The sequence below is a fragment of the Falco peregrinus genome, chromosome 6 (genome assembly GCF_023634155.1).
Source record: "Falco peregrinus isolate bFalPer1 chromosome 6, bFalPer1.pri, whole genome shotgun sequence".
In the NCBI taxonomy this organism is placed as follows: domain Eukaryota; kingdom Metazoa; phylum Chordata; class Aves; order Falconiformes; family Falconidae; genus Falco; species Falco peregrinus.
In genome coordinates, this window is record NC_073726.1 from 61,171,476 (window position 1) to 61,190,758 (window position 19,283).

At 46.3% G+C, this 19,283-nt stretch overlaps 1 protein-coding gene across 2 annotated transcripts; it reads left to right on the forward strand.

The window, feature by feature from the left end:
- The first annotated feature begins 847 nt into the window (after positions 1-847).
- PRDM4 (PR/SET domain 4) lies at positions 848-19,273 on the forward strand. 2 transcript variants are annotated; one of them, XM_055807744.1, is made up of 11 exons: positions 848-1,078; positions 2,735-2,868; positions 3,530-3,715; positions 5,791-6,585; positions 9,669-9,818; positions 11,015-11,154; positions 11,907-11,992; positions 13,156-13,283; positions 13,831-14,145; positions 16,496-16,664; positions 18,094-19,273. In XM_055807744.1, the coding sequence occupies exons 1-11, from the start codon at positions 1,068-1,070 to the stop codon at positions 18,401-18,403; spliced, it is 2,424 nt and encodes an 807-aa protein (XP_055663719.1). In that variant the 5' UTR covers positions 848-1,067; the 3' UTR covers positions 18,404-19,273. The 2 variants fall into 2 exon arrangements, with proteins under 2 accessions (XP_055663719.1, XP_055663720.1); XM_055807745.1 differs by having other exon boundaries at positions 11,036-11,154.
- The last annotated feature ends 10 nt before the right edge of the window (positions 19,274-19,283 follow it).

Below are 19,283 nucleotides of genomic sequence, written 5' to 3' on the forward strand. Positions count from 1 at the left end.
AGGAACTTGTAGATTGATTTAAGCAGCAAATGTGATGAATATCCACGTGTCATGGTGAAAGCAAGCTACAAAACTACTTGCACACATCAAGAGATTCCTCTGCAATCTAGTCTTAGTTGGAATTATAGATATGAGCCGTAAATTACTGATAATCGAACTGCAGTCAATGTCTAGAAGGTAGCTGGGACACACAGACTGATGGTACCGGGGGAGATGAAACACAACCCTCTAATGAGAGCAGATAGGAGGGTGCAATGAAAAAGCAGTGGGGCCGCTGGGATTATTGTATGGGAAATCAGAGTAAGCATCGCACCCTTCTAGAAGCAGTGGCACCTGAAACCAAGGCAGGCGTTTTCGGCCAACAGACCATGCCGGGGATGATGCCCTGTGACCGGAGAGTGCCACCCAGATGCTCCTCCGAGGAAGGCGCACGGCCGTGTCCGGGCCGCCCCAGCCCACCCCACAGCGCTGGAAATATTCTGGAAACCAGGCGGGGAGGTGGCGGCGAAAGGGGCCGGAGCGCCGCCGAGGTTCACCGAAGGCAGCCGCGGCCTCCAGCGTGCTGGCTGGCGCCCAGCCCCGCGGCGGCTGCCGGGGGCAGGCGGGCCGGGGAGCCGCGGCGGGCAGGCGGCTGCCGGGAGGTCAGGGCCGAGCCGGGCCGGCACCGGGCGGGCCCCTCCGCGCCAGCATGGCGGCGGCGGCCGGGCCCGCCCCGTCACGGACCCCGGCGGCGGCGGGCGGGGAGCGGCCGAGCCCCGGGGCGGTGGCGCCGCTTCCTGGATGTGGCGCGCGGCGGCGGAAGCGGCCCCCGTCCCCCTCCCGCCGCCGCCGCCGCCGCCGCCGCCGCCATCACCGCCGCCCTCTCCCGCCTCCTCCTCCGCGCTCCCCCCCCGCGGCCGGGCCCGCGCTGCTCGGGGCCCCGCCCATGAGGCGGCGGCGGCGGTGGTTGCGGCCGGGCCGGGGCTGGGGCGCGGGCCGGGGCCGGGGGCAGGCGCCTGCCCGAGGGGCGGCGGCGGGCCGGGGCTGAGGGCCCTGATGCGCCTGCGGCCGCTCCGCCGCCGGGCCCCATGCACCCCAGGTGAGCGCCCTCGCGTCCGCCGGGCTCGGGGGAGCGGGGGCCGTGGGAGGCGGGCGGGACGGCGGCCGGGCGGGGCGGGGGACGGGCACCTCCGGCCTTGCGGCGGCGGCGGCGCGCACTCCGGCCGAGGGCGAGGAGGGGAGGGGGTCGCCAAGCGGTCAGCGCCTCTCGCAGGCCCCGAGGCTTGGCCCCGGTGCTTCGCCGCCCCTCGGTCCCGGGGCGAGGGTGGGGGGTCCCTCTCCCCCTCCCTCGGGCATCGCCGCCCCTCAGCAGCCGTGGGGGCCGGCGGGGATACCCCTGCCCCGCCGGGCAGCCGGACCTCTCGGCGCCTTCCCCGCGGAGCCCCTGTGGGCGAGTGGGGCAGGGGGCGGCGGGGGCGGGGGCAGGGGGCGGCGCGGTGCGCAGAGCGGCCACAAGCGAGATGAAAGTCGTCGGCGCCGTTTGCGGGCTCGGGCCGTCGGGTTGACTTGTGTGAGTTTGGTGCATTTGGCCGTTTTCCCAGGGTGAGCGGTACCTGGCCGTACTGGAGCGGCAGCCCGAGCTCCGGCTCCCGGTCGGCACGGCGACAGCTCGGGCCCGATGCTTGCGGGGGCACCCGAGCTGGGGTCGGGTGGGGGCTGCGGGGACTCGTTGCGGGGCTGTGAGCGCTGTTGGGGGCAGCCGGGCGCTCTGGCCCTGCAGACTCCAGCCAGGAGCTGGTGCGTGGGCAGGAGTGCCAGAGCGGACAGAGCAAAGGCCAGGCAGAGCTTGCAAAGTTGTTGACAATTAGGAGGCGACATCTTCTTGGCGTCCCCATCCCCAGGGACCGGTTTGGGCTGCATGTGCGGTTTCAGACCCCATAGGACAGACATGCCCCGAGCTGGTGTGGTTTCTCCCCAGGCTGGGGATTTGGGTGGCTGGGCAGCCCGGTGGTTCCTGCAGCTCTACGGCCGCACATATGGTGTGTGCCCACTTGAGTAGCTTGAGAGTTAAAGGCACTCAAGAACTACCGGTTGATCGCTCCGAAATAACAGATAATCCATGGTGCTAGTCTCTAATGTGATAGGGGCATATGCCATGTCTGCAAAACCAGACTGAGGCAGCCTGTTAAAACTATACAATGGCTCTACTGCAGTGGCGACTCTTGTCACTATTGGCCTGGTCGAGCTGATGGTGAATTAGAGGTTTTGTGTCCATTACTATTTTTAACTGATCTTTTGCCCTCCTCTTCCTTGACTTTGGTTTTTGAACATGAATGTAGCATCCAGAAGTCACAAACTATGAATCTGGTGCCATCACCTGAGTAATTGTGACATTCAGCTTGTAAATGGATCTGTGTTCACAATACTTTAGACATAGTGGCTTTGACTACTACGACTGAGACTTTGTTTTCTGGATGGCAAGGAAAAAGCTATGGTCTGATTTGTGTTTTTGAACTGACTTTTAATCCTGGTTATTGCTATCTAATATGATCAATATGTATTGATTGTGATGTGATCACAGAGCGAGTGGCTAATGTGCTTTATGCTTAGCTTTCTAAGGCAGAGTTTTTACATGTCAATATCTGATTTTGAGTTTGTTTGCTCAGCCCTACCTCACTGCAGTACAGTCAGTAATCAGGAATGCTCTTGCTTCTGTTTTTCTTTTTTCCCTCCCCCCTCTGTTCCCTGGGCCCAGAATGAATGAAATGAACTTGAGTCCTGTAGGGATGGACCAGCTGACCTCATCCTCTGTGAGCAATGCCCTGCCGGTCTCGGGGAGTCACTTGGGATTGGCAGCATCACCCACTCACAACGCCATACCAGCACCAGGTAATGGAGAAAGCTCCTGCAAAGGGTGTGACACCTCATGCTCTGTGTTTTACTGTCACAGGGATGTTTGTAACTGGGTAGCAGCGCTTACTCTGATAGCAAGTCATGGCTTTAGCAGGTAATGAGGTGATGCAGAATTGGGGAAGGATAGACCTTAAGCCATCCTTACGCGGGCAAAGCAAAAGCGATGTGTGCTTACCAGGCTTACACCTTAATGAGAGTCTTTTTTTGTTCTAATGGAGTGGTTTCCACTGTGGGTTGGTGGGTGGTAGCAGAATCCTTTGAAATAAAAACTGTACCTGCAAATCTGTGTCCATTTATGTCTGTCTTCACTCAGGTGAAAATAATGGTTGTTCATGTGTAAAGCGAAACTTTTTCCAGCTTTGTTTTTTCAGAGGGCTACACAGACAAAAGTCCTCCACAATTGTAAAGTAGAAGCAGGCCCTACGTAATGTATCCAAAAAAGATCTAGCCACATTCCAGGTGTGCTTCTCTGCTGTGGTAACTGTGATCCTTTCCTTGAAGCTTACCACCTTACTTTGACGGTACCATACTGTACTTCTATGGGGAGCTCCTGAGGAGTTAGTAACCTCTTCGTTAGCTTGTGTGTTCATAAGCTGAAGTAGTTCCACTGAATTTAAATGGGCATTTTCTTTCACAGGCTTGCCTGTTGCAATTCCAAACTTGGGCCCCTCCTTGAGTTCCTTGCCCTCTGCTCTGTCTCTGATGCTCCCAATGGGTATTGGGGATCGAGGAGTGATGTGTGGTATACCAGAGAGAAACTACACCCTACCTCCGCCACCATACCCTCACCTGGAGAGCAGCTATTTCAGACACATTCTACCTGGTAAGTGGTCTGGTGTTGATGGATGGGGAACAGAGAAATTGTTTTGAGAGCCACCTGTTTCTGTCCTGAAGCAGGCAAGACCAACTGTTTTGCAGAGCTGTAAATTCCCTGAGTGTGTCTGGAATCTGTTGCATCATTTACACACCTTTATTTTCAGGTCTCTGTTGCTGTACATGTGTACAAAGAGAACTGCAGGGCATTTTCTATTTAAACCAAACCTCTGATCACTCCTCTTGCTGCCTTGTTTTTAAGATGAACAGAAACCAAAGCATGCCTGGTTTCTATCTTAAATGGCTTGTAGCTCAAAAGCTGCTTCTTTTTTTTCTCCTGTAGTCTGAAGCAGTACTTAATATGTACATAATAGTAGGTTACAGTAGTTTAAAGCTCAAAAAGAGCAAGCCACCAACTGAGGAGTTTTGGGCTTTTCCCCACCCATGGCATAGTTTTTCTTCATTTTTGTTCAAGGTTGATTTCCAAAGGCCTAGCATACTGATTTCTATCTTGATTCCTCTCTTGTGTGTGTTTTAGAGCGTAGTTGTAGAATTTTACATGTTCGTGTATGAAGGCACAGAAATTCAAACCTTAAGTTTAGTCCTTGTTTTGTTTTGTAGCTAAGATTGACAGGGTGGAAGGGGATAGATAAACTTCTTCAAGGTCAGCCAGTGAGCGTTGTTAGTTTAACCCAGCTTAGGAAAAAAAATCTCACCCAGATCTCACCCAGCTACCTGTTGACTAGTGGGTGAAATTGCAAGCTGCTTAGGATAACCTTTCTTACTGCATTACATGCCTGCCCATTTTGTGGGCAAAGAGTAGAGGAGGAGACAGTGCATTTGAGGACCAAAGGTTATTTGCCATTCTTCTGAGCTGGAATAATTTATGCGGAAATGTTTTCTTTTTCTTTCTAGTCTGTGCGATGTTTAGTCTGATGTTTCATAGGGGTCTTCCATCAGTCATCTTACGGCCTTCAAGGATCTTCCTTGTTCAAGCCACAAGGCAGCACGGCATGCAGAAGTATTTGATGCACCTGGTTAAATTGAACTGTCCATTTCTTGGCTTAGCCATTTTTAATGGGGTTGTGCTGCAGAAAGAATAGCTGTGCTTGTATCCTTATAATAACGGACATGTTTGAATGGAAAACTTACAGAACAAATGGCTCACAGGGTTCAAGGCCAAAAAGAAACATGCTGACTCAGATCTCACAGAATCTGCAAAATCTGTCTCTGTCTCCACTGGAAGTACTGTTTACTTGAATGTGCTGATGTATTTCCTCCAAAGACTTTTTTTTTTTTAGCTTTGTCCAAGAAGAGAAGTTGGTAGTATGTAAATACCAGGTTAGTGGTTTTTCATATCTTAAGTTCCAGGATTGATTGACATTGAGCAACTTCCCAGAGCTGCCGAAAAGGATGTTAGGGTTTTGGATTTAAATTTAACTGGGCTGTTATTTTAGGAGAAAAAACCCCATACTTTTCATGTAAGGAAAGAAAGCAGATGACACACAATACCTTTGAGAGACCTTATCTTGATCCTTCAGAATTGCAGTTGATGATGGCAGAGGTGGACAGTTGTGTCATTTAGCCTTAGAGGAATGAGGTAGCATTGTTAAACACCTGAGCAAAAAGGATGTATCCTGGAGAACTGTTTCTACTCCTAGCAAAGATGAATCAGGGATCATCAAATGTTAGATTCCACTAGCAGTCCTTCATCCTCTGTGAGCTATTTCTTCAGAATGAAAAATTGTGCCTAAAATGTGAAGAACCTCTTTTGGCCTCAGTCTTTGTACTGAGGAGCCTGGGTTAAATGCTGCCAGAAACTTGGTTGTTTGGAGTTTGACAAGTAACCAGAGGCTTGCTCTGTTGGATGGAAGCTCTGTATTTGTTGTCAAATGATACTTTGACAAGAGTGTTGGCTTGGCATATGTTTGTGAGCCTTGTTTTGGAATCAGTGTTTTTTAATTGGACATAATGTAAAGAGCATGTCTTCAAGGATCAAGATCTTTTATGTACTGTGCTGTGATGGTGAGGTATTTTTGTTCAATATTTGAACTCTTCTTCTCTTTCCCCCTTTCATTCCATCAGGTATCTTATCTTACTTGGCTGACAGACCTCCACCTCAGTACATCCATCCCAACACTATAAATGTTGATAGCAATCCGGCATTGTCAGTCTCCAGCAATCCCTCGGCCCTAGATCCCTACCAGCCCAGTGGAACCGTGGGGCTGGAACCAGGGATTGTCTCCATGGACTCCCGCGCAGTGAACGCGCATGGTGCTCAAAATCTGCATCCGGGTGACAGCCACGAGGTAGCACTGGATACTGCAATCACTATGGAGAGTGTTTCAAGGGTAACCAGCCCCATCTCTACAGATGGGATGACGGAGGAGCTTACGATGGATGACGTAGCTGGGGATCATTCACAGATCCCAAACAGCTCCCGGAGCCATGAACCTTTAGCCGTAGACACGGTGGGGAGTAACTTGACATCGGATGCGGTGGGACACAGCGGTGTCATTCCCATTCACGGTAGCACTTTGGAACTCCCTGTCGTCATGGAACCTGACCACATCACTGGGCGGGTGACAGGAATATCGGACAGCACACTAAATGACTCCATTCATACTGTGGCCATGAGCACCAACTCTGTGAGTGTGGCGCTCTCTACCTCACACAACCTAGCTTCCCTGGACTCGGTAGCTTTGCACGAAGTGGGCCTCGGCCTCGAGCCAGTGGCGGTGTCTTCCATAAATCAGGAAGTAGCCATGGGGCCAAGTCATGTGGATGTGTCTGCAGACAATCTCGCCTTTGTACCATCCTCTCTGCAAATGGAAGACTCCAATTCAAACAAGGAGAACATGGCAACCTTGTTTACCATATGTAAGTGCGCATTTCCTGCTTTCTTGGGGTAGGGTTTGTAATGTAGCTGTGGTCTGGTGGGATGACAGGACTCCTGTTGCTAGTCTTACGGATTTCCAGTGAAGGAAACTTAGTTATTAAATAAAAGTTTCAAAGGTTGGAACATCTGCAGCAGCAGATTAACCATGCTGAAATGACAGTAGAAATGGAAGTAGACATGATAGGACATAGTAGACATGATCGGTGTCATTCTCTTTGTATCCATCTCCCATGTTGCCTTGAGGTTGGAAGCAGAGTTATTTATGAACCTCTGGCCTTTTGTGTATATGCTGATACTATCCTTTGCAATGAGACTTTTGTCTTTCAGTTGCATCACAAATGACTCTTCTTGCCCCATTAAAAAAACCACAACAAACACCACCACAAGCCATACGTTTCATCAAGTGGGCATAGTTGTATAGTATGACGTTATGTGATTTTGCAAAAGTTTCATTGACACATGAACAATCATCCTGAAAATGTCGTTCACAACAAGACCTGCTGGAAAAAGAGCAGAGGGAGGGAAGTTTTTAATATTTCTAATTATTCTCATCAAAGGACTTCAGTCCAGAGGTTAGTTGGTCTTCTAGGAAGAGAGAAGCACTGGACATTGCACTCCCTCAATCCTGTTGTTCAAGGAATGGTGTTTGAGAACTGTGAAGTTCTCTTCTGCTGGGACAGCTGGCTTCCCACCACTGAAGCGTAAGGCCAGCTTCTATATTCAGTTTTATTAGTTGTGGTAGCATTGCTGGTGCTGCTCTTGCACGCAGTCTGGCCCTACAACTGCTGAGTGCTGCTCTTGCGCACGCAATCTGGCCCTACAACTGCCAGAGCCTTATGACAAGCTTTGCCCGCAGAACATTTCTTAAGAAATGGAAAGAAATAGTGCCTTGGTTAGCAATGGGAGAGGTGCAGTTTAGTGCCGAGTGTCTAGTCAGATATTTGAATTGAAACTTCTGTTCTGTGGGATTAAATACAATTTACATTCAGGTGGATGTAGAACTGTGATGAATTGACAACTCCTAGAGGAGGAGTTTTACAGATGATGCACTCGGAAGTTCTTAAAAGCATCTGCTGCATGTTGAACAAATAATGGATAAAATAGTATGATATCCAATATGCTTGTGGTGAAATCGCTGGTGATTCACTGAAGTGAGACTTGATGTGCCAGCTTGTTGTCACTATACTTAAAGTAGTCCTAAGCAGTTTCCCAGATGATGCTTCCCGTTCATAGGATGTTTAATGGCTATTGCATGCCTGGTGCTTTCATGTGATTTGCAAAATAGATCCTTGACTTGGCAAGGTTTAACTGTTGTTTTTTAAGTTCTTCTGAATAAAACATGAATTTTTGTCCAGACAGGTTAGAGCAAGGAGGAGGAGTTGTTTTAGAGTCTCTCGGTGGTTTTTCCCTACTGAGAAGGCAGGAGACAGAGCCTTTTTCAGAAAACTTTTTACTCTGTTCCTAAATGGGAAGAAAACAGTGTGCCTTTGCTACAGTCCTGAATGTTTGTGAAACTTTTAAGTAGCCCTTTTTTTGGTCATCTTTGCCTATAGTTCTCGATACTCAGATCAGAGAAGTAATTACTGTGATCGTCCCCCTCATTATTTGACAAGAACAGAAACAGAAACTGAAAAATTTTGCTTCCTGTAGAGTGTTGCATTTTTTGTTCCCAACTTCTTAAAAATGTATGAATCCCTAAACCTTTCCAAGTGGAAGTGTCACATGCCTAGAACTTGCTTTTCTTCCCCTTTGCCTTTCCTTGCAGCTAGTCCACAGACCTGCAGCTGTGCGTGCTAGGCAACGCTTAGAAACAACTGTTACAAATAGTGTTTCTCATTACTCAGGTCTGGTGGCTGTTGTTGCTGTGCTCCTACATGTCATTTGTGAACATGAAGCAATGCTTATATAGGTTCTACCTGATAATTTTCTGAGTACCTTCCTATCTGTAATTGTGTAGTTGATCAAACTGTACTTTGTATGGGGTCAGATTCTGGTACTTCGATGTATGGAGTGACCCAAAAATATCTTTAAACAAGAAATAATGGAGCTGTTCTTTGTGCCTGCTGGAGGCTACTTCTGTGATAGGTCTCTTGTACTGGAGTTGAGCCATCAAGAGGCCAAAGAAGGTCTTTGTGGAAAACCTGCTTAATTAGCTGAGCTTCTTCAGATGAAGATTTATCAGGAGGGTGGTTGCTGAGTAGTTGTTGGTTGCTCTATTCATAGAGAATTAAAATGACACAGTTTTTCTAGATGAGAGCATTTTATGCTGTACTTTTCCCCAAGCTTATTAGACTGAAGACTTCCACTGGTTTATTTTTCAGCAGTACTTATGCTGAATGACAGATTGGGAAAGCGATGCTACTGATTCTTCTTTGGGCTTTGTTTTTTTGTTCCATTCAGCGGCATCCCACAGAGGTCCACTGTATGAGCAGTGAGGTCAGATATTTGCTGCCATGAAGATTTGCCCATTGTCTGAATTTAAATGGAGATAAGAGGTTTCAAATTGGAAAAATTTTAGAAAGAAGACCTTACTGTCCCTTTGCATGAATATCCTTGAGGTTTTACATGCAAGGAAACTCTTCATGTTCCTGGTCAATTCCAAAAACATAACTGGTTACAAAGTGTTTGGTTTGGTATGGCTTGGATTTTTCTGCCATTAAAGGTAATTTCACTTGTGAGCAGAGAGAAAATAGCTTTTCCATCATCAGCATTACTGCCAGCTGTGGGGAGACTGCCATCTATTTTGCAGTAGTTTAGATGAAGAGTGGACTTTGTCCCATTGCTGGATTACCCCTGTATGGATAGTCTGGAGTCTAGGTGATTAATTTACCATCAGGAAGGCAGGTGGATATCCTCACATTTGATCTGAATTGGCTAGGAACAGTGACATATGCATTGGTGCCCATCTGACTGTAATAATATGGTTTGTATTCTTCTGAGTAAATAAACCAGATAGAAGCAGCCTTGGGCAGGAGCTGAGCTGAAGCATATTGGCTGGGAACTGATTGCACTTTGGGGACCGTTGCATCTTTTTAATCGCTGTTGTCCCTTCCCCTCTCTGCAGGGTGCACACTGTGTGACAAGGCATATCCATCAGACTGCCCAGATCACGGGCCCGTCACCTTTGTCCCTGACAACCCGATAGAGAGTCGAGCCAGGCTTTCTCTCCCTAAGCAGCTTGTCCTTCGGCAGTCTATCATGGGAGCTGAAGCGGGTAAGAATCAGATTAGTATGTATTCTATGCAGTGGTTTAAAATACACTCAATGCCTGAAACCCAAAACTGTAGGGATTTTAATATGGGAAAGAAACACTGCAATAGAGAGGTGGTTCTGTCTTCTGTAATCACCCTGACTTACATTGTGCAAGAGCTTCTTGTCCTCTGATTACTACTTAGGCTGCAGCTAGACTCTGGAGTGTTACTGGAACACTTCATAAGGTCAAGCACAAGCAAGGTATGGTGTTTATTTTTATTGAGCTAAACAGCCCAGGCACAGCTTTGATAAGAAAACATTACAGCACTTAAAATTTGTGGGAGGATAGCAATTAGAAATAATGAAGGAGATTTCTGTCTGCTTGTTCATCAGCTTGGTTTGTTACCTGTGGGTCTTCTGGATGCTCACATTGGAGTATTGATCACGAGTGCCTCTTTTTTTTGTTTTTTTTCCCCTCCCCCCCCCTTTACATTTGGCATGCAGACTGTGACCTTGTCACTGGATGTGGACCTTGTTACTGTATTTCACACAATTGTCACCTGGAAATGGAAGAGTACAATGCAATACCCTAAGGATCTGAAGGCTAGAGAAGAATGTGATTATTGGCTTGCTTAGTGATGCTGCTTGTTGAGAGTAGATTACATCTGTTCTTTTCAAGCTGCACTAGTTTCCAGTTTATTCCTAAAACCTATTCAGTGTATTCATGTAGACCTATACATATATAAATGTTTAATAATAAATAATATACACGCAGGAATCCCTCTGCCCATGACAGAAATACAGCTGCCTCTGGGGAGAAATGCAGAAGCTGCTTAACAATGCCCAGCAACAATTCTGGAAATTCCTGGGGATTAGGTAGGCGAAATGTAGTTACTGAAACTAGTATTTTCTGCTTCTGCAGAAAGTGCCATGAAAACTTTAATTGGTACAAGTGGCTAGGATCTTAGTTTTATAGCTTACTGAAAAGTATATTACTTGCTTTTGACAAACAAAATAAATATTTGTAATTACAACAAAGCGGCTCCCAATAGCGTCATGTGGTGGTGGTGGTTCTTGTCTCTGCCTTAGGTGTGTTTTACATGTGAAGTAGAAGCTTTCATGATCTTATGCCTAGATCCTCCCCCTGGAGCATTATCCCATAAGCCTCCCACCTCTCTGTTATGTATGTTTAGTTGCTTAAAGAATTGATTTCTGCAGATTTTGGTCTTTTACTGATAGGTGTGTGGACACGAGAAACCATTCCTGTAAGGACTTGTTTTGGACCTTTGATTGGGCAGCAGAGCCATTCTCTGGAGGTGGCTGACTGGACAGACAAAGCAGCTAGTCACATCTGGAAGGTCAGTGGATGTTGTGGCTCACAGAGTCTGCAGGCATGCCTTTATTTGATGAAAGCCACCACATGACACAGCAGCTTTAATGTTACCGTCCTTTCTAAAAATCAATATTAATGCCGTTTGATTGTCTAATACTTAATATCAGCATAGCAGAGCTGTATACCATGTAATATGCTGGTAATGAGTCCTGAAGTACAATGAACTTCTTTAATGCCTTTTCTTTTAAAGGGCTGTATGTGGTTTTCCAGTATTTGTGCGGAGTTGCAGCAGAGATTGTATATGAATTACTAGGCAGCACTTGTTTGTTTTCTATCATTGTTTATTGAAAGTTCCCCCAGGCAATGAAAGATTTGTTTTAGGAAAGCCACTTTAAAGCTTTCTTTTTCACATCATTTCATGTTCAGAAAGTAAAATTGATCTATATAAATAAACATGTACAGTTTACCCAGACATTATTGTTCACAGGGCTTGGCTTGTAAGAAAAACGGCCAAATGCATTTCTGCTGGGAGCTAAAGGTGTTGTGTGGGAAAGATGCTGATAAACACGTTTTGTAACCTCCTGGGTAGCAGAGAGGTCAAGATTTCTGTGTGAAGGGGAAAGTAAGGAGTAAGAACAGGGCTGTGGTCTTGGCAATGGCAATGGAGACCTCCTGGCTTGTTCTAGGTAAATACATCCTCTCTTAAAGAGAGAAGCTGGCTTTCACTGCATTTGTTGCTGTGTTTTGTCCTAAGATTGCATTTGTTTTTCTTGGTAGATCTATCACAATGGTGTCCTGGAGTTCTGCGTCATTACAACTGATGAAAATGAATGTAACTGGATGATGTTTGTACGCAAAGCCAGGTGAGAACCACCTGTACTGCGCCAAGTAGCTTGGAGTGTGAGCTGCAGGCTCATAGGAGGCTGTGATGGAGAATGTCCACTGCTGCACTGACTGCCCAGATGGGTAATGAGCTCGGGACCAAGGAACCTTCAGGAATTATCTATGCATCTTGGACTGGTGGGGAGAATGAAACAGAGCACCCAGTGGCGAATGTTATGGGGGAATCAGTATGCATGCTGCAGTAAACCAGCCCCAAATCTGCCCACATACTTAGTTTCTCTTGTTCTAAAGCTTTAAACCAGGTTCTTTTTATATTAGCTTACTGTGTATTAGCTTGTTATTACCTTACCTCTCTTCCATTCCTTTTGGATACGACTGTGAAGTTGACGTTGATTGCCTGTTTGATTTTAATACTTGATTAGGAAAGTGTCCCTGGGTTTTTTTGGCCAAGTTCCAAGCTCCTACAACTCCTGAGAGCTGTCCTTTTCAGTCTTTCTGGAGCCTGTGATGAAAATGCCTTCAGTATTGCTCCATACATGGTCCACTGAGAAGGCTGAACCTTTCTTACTGCTCTGTGACACAAAGCAGGTTTCCCCTGCAACTTGCTTCATTGCTCCCGTATGCAGGAATCTAGAAGTTAATGCTTGATCTCCCACTGCAGTGGGGCAGAACTTTTGCTGGTTTCAAATACCGGGAACAAATATATATGTAAGATACAGCTTCAGAAGATGAATCCTCACATCTTGGAAATGCTTTTCAAGAATTATTTTTGAAGATAATTTTGCTTTAAGACTTTACTGATACTTATTTCTTCCTCATGTGTTCTGTATTTCTTAAGGGAGTTGGTATGAAAAAATGTATTTTTGTAGTTTCTTAAGAGATCATAAACTATCTTCTCTCAGCCCACTCTAATGTCTATTAATAGTTTTCTCAGCAAGATATTGCAGTGGTGTGAAAAATGTATCATTTGGTGGAGCAGATTGATTCTCAAGGTCCAGTTTTCCTTTACTTTCCTTTATTAAAGAAGGACAGAAGTGACAGGAAAGTTTTATAGTGTGCTGACAAGCACTGAGGTTTTCTCATGACCTATTTATAGGAATTTCCTTCTTTTTTTTCTCTCTCTCAAAAAGTCATTATTTCTGGAGGGCTTTTTTTTATTTCATAACTCTCATTATTGCTGTAGGAACCGGGAAGAGCAGAATCTTGTGGCTTATCCTCACGATGGAAAAATTTACTTTTGCACCTCTCGGGACATCCCACCTGAACATGAGCTTCTCTTCTATTACAGTCGGGACTATGCACGACAACTTGGTAAGTAAACACTCATCTTTGTTAGCTCTGCAGGGAGTACTCGGTTTGAATTCCCTTTTAGTCCCATCTCTGGGCACTGTGACTTGGGGAGTGCGTTATGTTCCTTCTCAGTTCCTAGTGGTGCATGTCATAGTTTCCTTTTACATCTCATGACTACAGGAGTACCATCGTTTAAAAGAAACAGTTCACTATCTAATTCCACTGATCAGGAGTAAATGGTTGCAGTTTCAAAGAAAAAGGATTGTTTTTCTTCTGTTCATCGATGTGGTCCTAAGGGAGTTTTGCTAGCTCAAGATCTTCCTATCCTTCCCCGCCTTTGGTTGTTTGGTGGAACTGTGCTAAAAACCATTCCAAAGTTTGGCCTCTCATAACATTTTAAATGGCCTACCTAAAAGAGCGGAAAAGCAGGAACCAGGGCTGAAAGGAATGGGGGTAGAAATCCCTGCAGCTGGCTTTGCTACCACAGACAAAGTGTTAACGTGGGTCACACTCACACTCTGTTAGGCCTTGCTGTGCCTCATTAAAAGTGATGCTTCTGTGCCCAAAGGTGTCCCCGAACATCCGGACATGCACATCTGCCACTGCGGAAAGGAATGCGCTTCCTATGCGGACTTCAAGGCCCATTTGAGCAGCCATATTCACAGCCACCTCCCCAGTCAGGGGCACAGCAGCAGCCATGGGCCAGGCCATGGCAAGGAAAGGAAGTGGAAGTGCTCCATGTGCCCCCAGGCTTTCATTTCCCCTTCCAAGCTCCACGTCCACTTCATGGGGCACATGGGCATGAAGCCGCACAAGTGCGATTTCTGTAGCAAAGCTTTCAGTGATCCTAGCAACTTACGGACACACCTCAAGATACACACAGGTAAGGGTCGGCGACTTTACGGAGTTGCCTGTGCTAGTAAAACATTGGGGCAGGACCTGTTCTCTCTGATCCCTTGGCCAGTTGGCAGGGCTTTTGTCCATAGATCTAAGCTCTTAGAAACAGAATCGTAGAATGGTTTGGGTTGGAAGGGACCTTTAAGAATCATCTAGTCCAACCCCCCTGCCATGGACAAGGACACCTTCCACTAGACTGGGTCACTCAGCCCCATCCAGCCTGGCCTTGAACACTTCTGATGGTGGGGCATCCACAGCTTCTCTGCGTAACCTGTTGCAGTGTCTCACTACCCTCACTGTAAAAAAGTTTCTTCTTTATGTCCCATCTAAATCTATCCTCTTTCAGTTTAAAACCATTGCCCCTTGTCCTGTCACTACAGGTCTTGGTAAAAAGTCTCTCTCTGCCTTTCTTAGAAGGTCCGTTTAAGTACTGAAAGGCTGCAATAAGGTCTCCCCCAAGGCTTCTCTTCCCCAGGCTGAACAACCCCAACGCTCTCAGCCTTTCTTCATAGGAGAGGTACTCCAGCCCTCTGATCGTTTTCATGGCTCTCTTCTGGACCCACTCCAACAGGTCCATGTCTTTCCTGTGCTGGGGACCCTAGAACTGGACTCACCGCTCCAGGTGGGGTTGCACAAGAGCAGAGTAGAGGGGCAGAATCGCCTCCCTCGACCTCCCTTTGTAAGAACGCCGGCACCCTGGCTGGCTGCCCAGGCACTGCCCGAGGGAGCGTTGGCTGGTAGGGTGGCACTCTGCTGGGTTCAGTGGTGTGGGTGCCCAGAGACAGAGAAGGGTATGTAGACCTGTGTTCTGGCTGACTGTGCCACATCTAAAAGCATTTGATGATTTGAAGTTGGTTACAGTTGGGAAGAAGTGTCAGCCTTCGTCTGGGAGACAGAAATTCTTTGTTCCCACACAGCAGATCCAGTGCTGGCAGTTACGATTAAAAAAGGGTTCCCTTCTGCTCATGAGAAAAAGTCAGCTGGGTTTGAGAGCTTGTAATGTGGAAAGTTGTCCACTTAAATATGGGGCTGAGATCTTTCCCCTCTTTTGTACTTGAATTGTTTTTCATCTTAAGGAAATGGGACAAGACTGAAATTGGTGACTGTGGGGCAGATTCCTGTGGATAAGGCTCAGCTCTGTCACTCATGAAAACTTAAGTCTGAACATGCTGTGGGCATTTGGATATCACTAGAGCCTTTGGGGATAAAGGGAGAACTGCCAGCAGATCAGCAAACAAGCATTAAAACAGGAAAACAAAATAGTGAAAGATGAACAGTGTGGGTATTTTTATCCCCCCTTTCCCCCCAGTAAGGTTGAAATAGCTATTGGGAATCACAGAATGCAAATCACAAAGCTGGAAAGGGAATAACCCTGGGAGTTCAGTGCACTTGAGTTAAGCATAGCAAGCTGTGGGCTCAGTAGTGAGGAGTTCTAATAAACCGATCAAGTACAAATGTGGTACTCACAGGGAGGGGAATTCAAGTGGTATTCAGGCTTAGTCTGCATTCAGTGCTGTGCAGGGGATTTGAACTATATGTGGCAAAGAATAATGGAAGATCTATAGGTAAGTGGGAAAGTGGGATAAAACACAGAAGTTACCGAAGAGCCAGTGAGCTTTGCACTTGTGCATTTGTTAGTAAGAGAACTTGTTTTTCTAGACAAAGGCAATGCAGTGCATCAGATATGGTTGGGCTCTGGTAAGGCATCAGATACAGTTCCTGTGGGAAATAAGTGGAGAGGGGGAGGTACTAATGTACAGTAATTAAATGGCTACCATGGTTAATATTAAAAAAGAGGCTACAATTATTTTTAGTCAAGTATTCATCTTCGGTAAGCCTAGTCTCGTTAAGTGTTTGCCTGAATCTCTTTGCTGGAAAATTTACAAGCCTACTGGTGATGTTTTGGTATGCAGAACAGGGGGAGCACCCTTGGTGTAGACAAGGAGCAGAAAGTCTGTCTCACAGGAAAACTGACCACAAGCACCGGAGGAAGAGGGATCAGTGGTATTTAGAAGGACAAAGTGCAGAACCCTGCATCACATGAATGGCTCAGTGGTTTGAAACAGTAGCATGAAGTGGATTTGTTGGCTTGGGGGCATGGGATGAAAAGCTTTGGGAGTGATGAAATGAGGTCAGATGCCTGTTTTTTGCATAGCTAAATCTAGACTGTAACTAGGTAGGCCTTTACACCGATTCTGAAGGCACTGCAGGAGGAAACAGGTCCTGTTCATAAATAGTCTGCCTTTCTTCAGGGTAAAATTTTATTTTTCAGAAGTGGTCAGGCTTGTTTGCTTACTGTATTTCTTGGGACACTGACTGTCAATTTGTAATCCCAGGTCAGAAGAATTATCGCTGTACCCTCTGCGACAAGTCGTTCACCCAGAAGGCTCACCTGGAATCGCACATGGTCATCCACACGGGGGAGAAGAATCTCAAGTGCGATTACTGTGAAAAGCTATTCATGCGGAGGCAGGACCTCAAGCAGCATGTACTCACTCACACGCAGTAAGTGATCTCACAGGATGCGTTGGAACAGACAGTGCAATAAATAATGAAGCTGAACAGCTCAAGAGAGAATCTCCAGTTTGCAAACAGTTTGGCCTAGGGAGTATGGCTTCATCCTCTAAACAACAGAGAAGTTAATCTGGACAAATTCCTTGTTACTGGCTGAAGTTGTGCTGTTCTACTGTTTGCAAGAATTTAATGACACAGGAAATTCCAGGCGTGCACCTTGTGAAATTGCATTCTGGAATGCTCATCATTTTGAAGAGAGTGGGGGTTAGTTGATTTACATCTAGTTCTCTGCTGAGAACTGTTCCCACGTCCCAGCATGACCACGAAATATCCTAAGCTCCTCAATGTTATTCTCACCAAGTAGCTTGTTAGTGAAGTCTCCCTCTATTTTAGCACCAGGCTGGGGGTGCAGCCATTCCCAGCTCTTACCTCCCCCCAGGTCTCATTCCTGCACTTGGTCTCCTGCTCTTCCTGCAGGGAGATACCCAGTCTGGGCAGATCCCCACCCCCAGGTCCTCCTCCAGTTATCTATGGGTCTCTCCCAGCTTCTTGGCTCTCCACCAAGCCAGATCTTTCCTTTTGCTGAGAGTATCTCTCCATCCTGTTTAGTTACTCCCAGTCCAATGTCCTTCCTTATAGGCTGCTTGCCCAAAGCTAGTCCCTCTGCTTATTTAATTTTCAGCATCTGGTTCTTGTACTGACTTGGAATCGATAGCCCCTTCTGTCCTGCTGCCTAGGAGACAGCCTAGTGCAGCTCGCGTGAATGTGAGACGGACAAGACAGACTTGCTGCTTGTTCTTATGGCCAGAGCCGGGAGCACTGCTGCTGGGAGGTCTTTTTTTACAGTCATCTACAGAATTTGACTGTGCAGTCTGGTAAGCCTCTGCTTAGCATTTACAGACTGAGGGTTGTTAACGCTCAGAAGCTTTGGGGTTTTTTTTGGGTTTTTTTTTTTTCTCCCCTGTTTAGGCAGGGGGGGAAGGAGGGAGACTAACCCTTCCGCCATGGCAACATCTCTGCCCTTGCCACAACATGGAGCTTAACCAGAGTTTGGTCTTACTCAGAAAATAAACAAACAAACAAAGGCCTTGTAGAATTCTTTCTTCTTTAATTACCATGAGGAAAGAAAAACAGTTGGTTACAAGTTAGCAGTTAATCCAAAAAGCCTGACTTTTGCCAATGATGTTCAGGGGCAGGGGGGGAAGCAGAGAATAGGGGCTTTGTGTACATACTGTGTGAGAGAAAACGGAGCAGTATTTACACTTCAGTGCTGCGGTACTGCTGTTATTTCTGGTCTGCTTCTCCTTCATGTACATTGAAAATAAGATTTAGGAGTAAACCCCACTATTTATTACAGTATATTTAATATAGCATCAGCTGCCTTGAGGCAGAAGCAAACTAACTTTTTCATGTCTTGCAGAGAACGGCAGATCAAGTGCCCCAAGTGTGACAAGCTGTTTCTGAGGACAAATCACCTGAAGAAGCATCTCAATTCACATGAAGGAAAGAGGGACTACGTCTGTGAAAAATGCTCCAAGGCTTATCTAACCAAATATCACCTCACTCGCCACTTAAAAATATGTAAAGGCCCCACATCCGGCCTGTCAGCCCCAGAGGAGGAAGAGGAGGAGGATTCAGAGGAGGAATTAATAGACTCTGTCAGGACTGAAGACTGTAGGATTACCAACGGAGTCTATACAACAGGTGATGCCCTCTCTGGACACAAATGAAGAGAAGAGAGAGGGAAATTTTCTTGGATGTTATAACTAGGGAAGGAAAAAAAACCAACCCTCTTCCTTGTTTCTCCAGTCAACACCATATGTCAGATGAGGCGTTTTCCTACTGTTTTGGTCTCTGCACTACCACCGCTTAATGAACTCTGTAGCCAGAACACTGAATGAGAATGGATCGTGCATGTACAAGTGAAGAGTCGCTAAGAAGGAAATGTGAGGCAACATTTTTTTCACACACTGTGCATACTTCTTTTCCAAATCACTCAGATTAATCCATCCAGTGCTGGGATACGTGACACACCTTGCATAGCCCTTTGAGTAAAGAGCCACAAACGAGAAATGTAGTTGAGTGATTGCAGTGACGTGTAAGCCAGCTGTCCTTAACTGCCAAAGCCATGACAATTTGAGAAACAAACAAAAAACAGTGGTGGCAGTTGATGTATTTTTGCTTTTGAATTCTTTTTCACTGAAGGATGTTTGGCGCAAAGCTCAGGTTTCCTTCTTTTAAAAAAGAAAAAAAAGCTTTGGTTTAAAAAAAAAAAAGCACCGGTGAAATCAGCATTTGCAGGCAAAGCAATTACCCCAGTACAGAAAATCAAACATTGGCTTTTGGAGAACAGTTATTGCCTCTTCTCACTCCAGTTCACTTGACCATATAAGCAGGTGAAGAGGTAAAGACTGTACAGACTCAGTAAGGAAGAGGCTTACAGATGATCAGACAGTGTTTACAGTATATATTACCTGTTGTGCTGTAAACCTTTTACCACCTAGAATGATGGGAGGGTTTGCTGCTAATATTATTTATGGAATGAAGATGTATTTCATGCGGTTGTTTTCTTTTGAAAAAAATTAAAGATGTGGCTCTTTTCTAATGTTC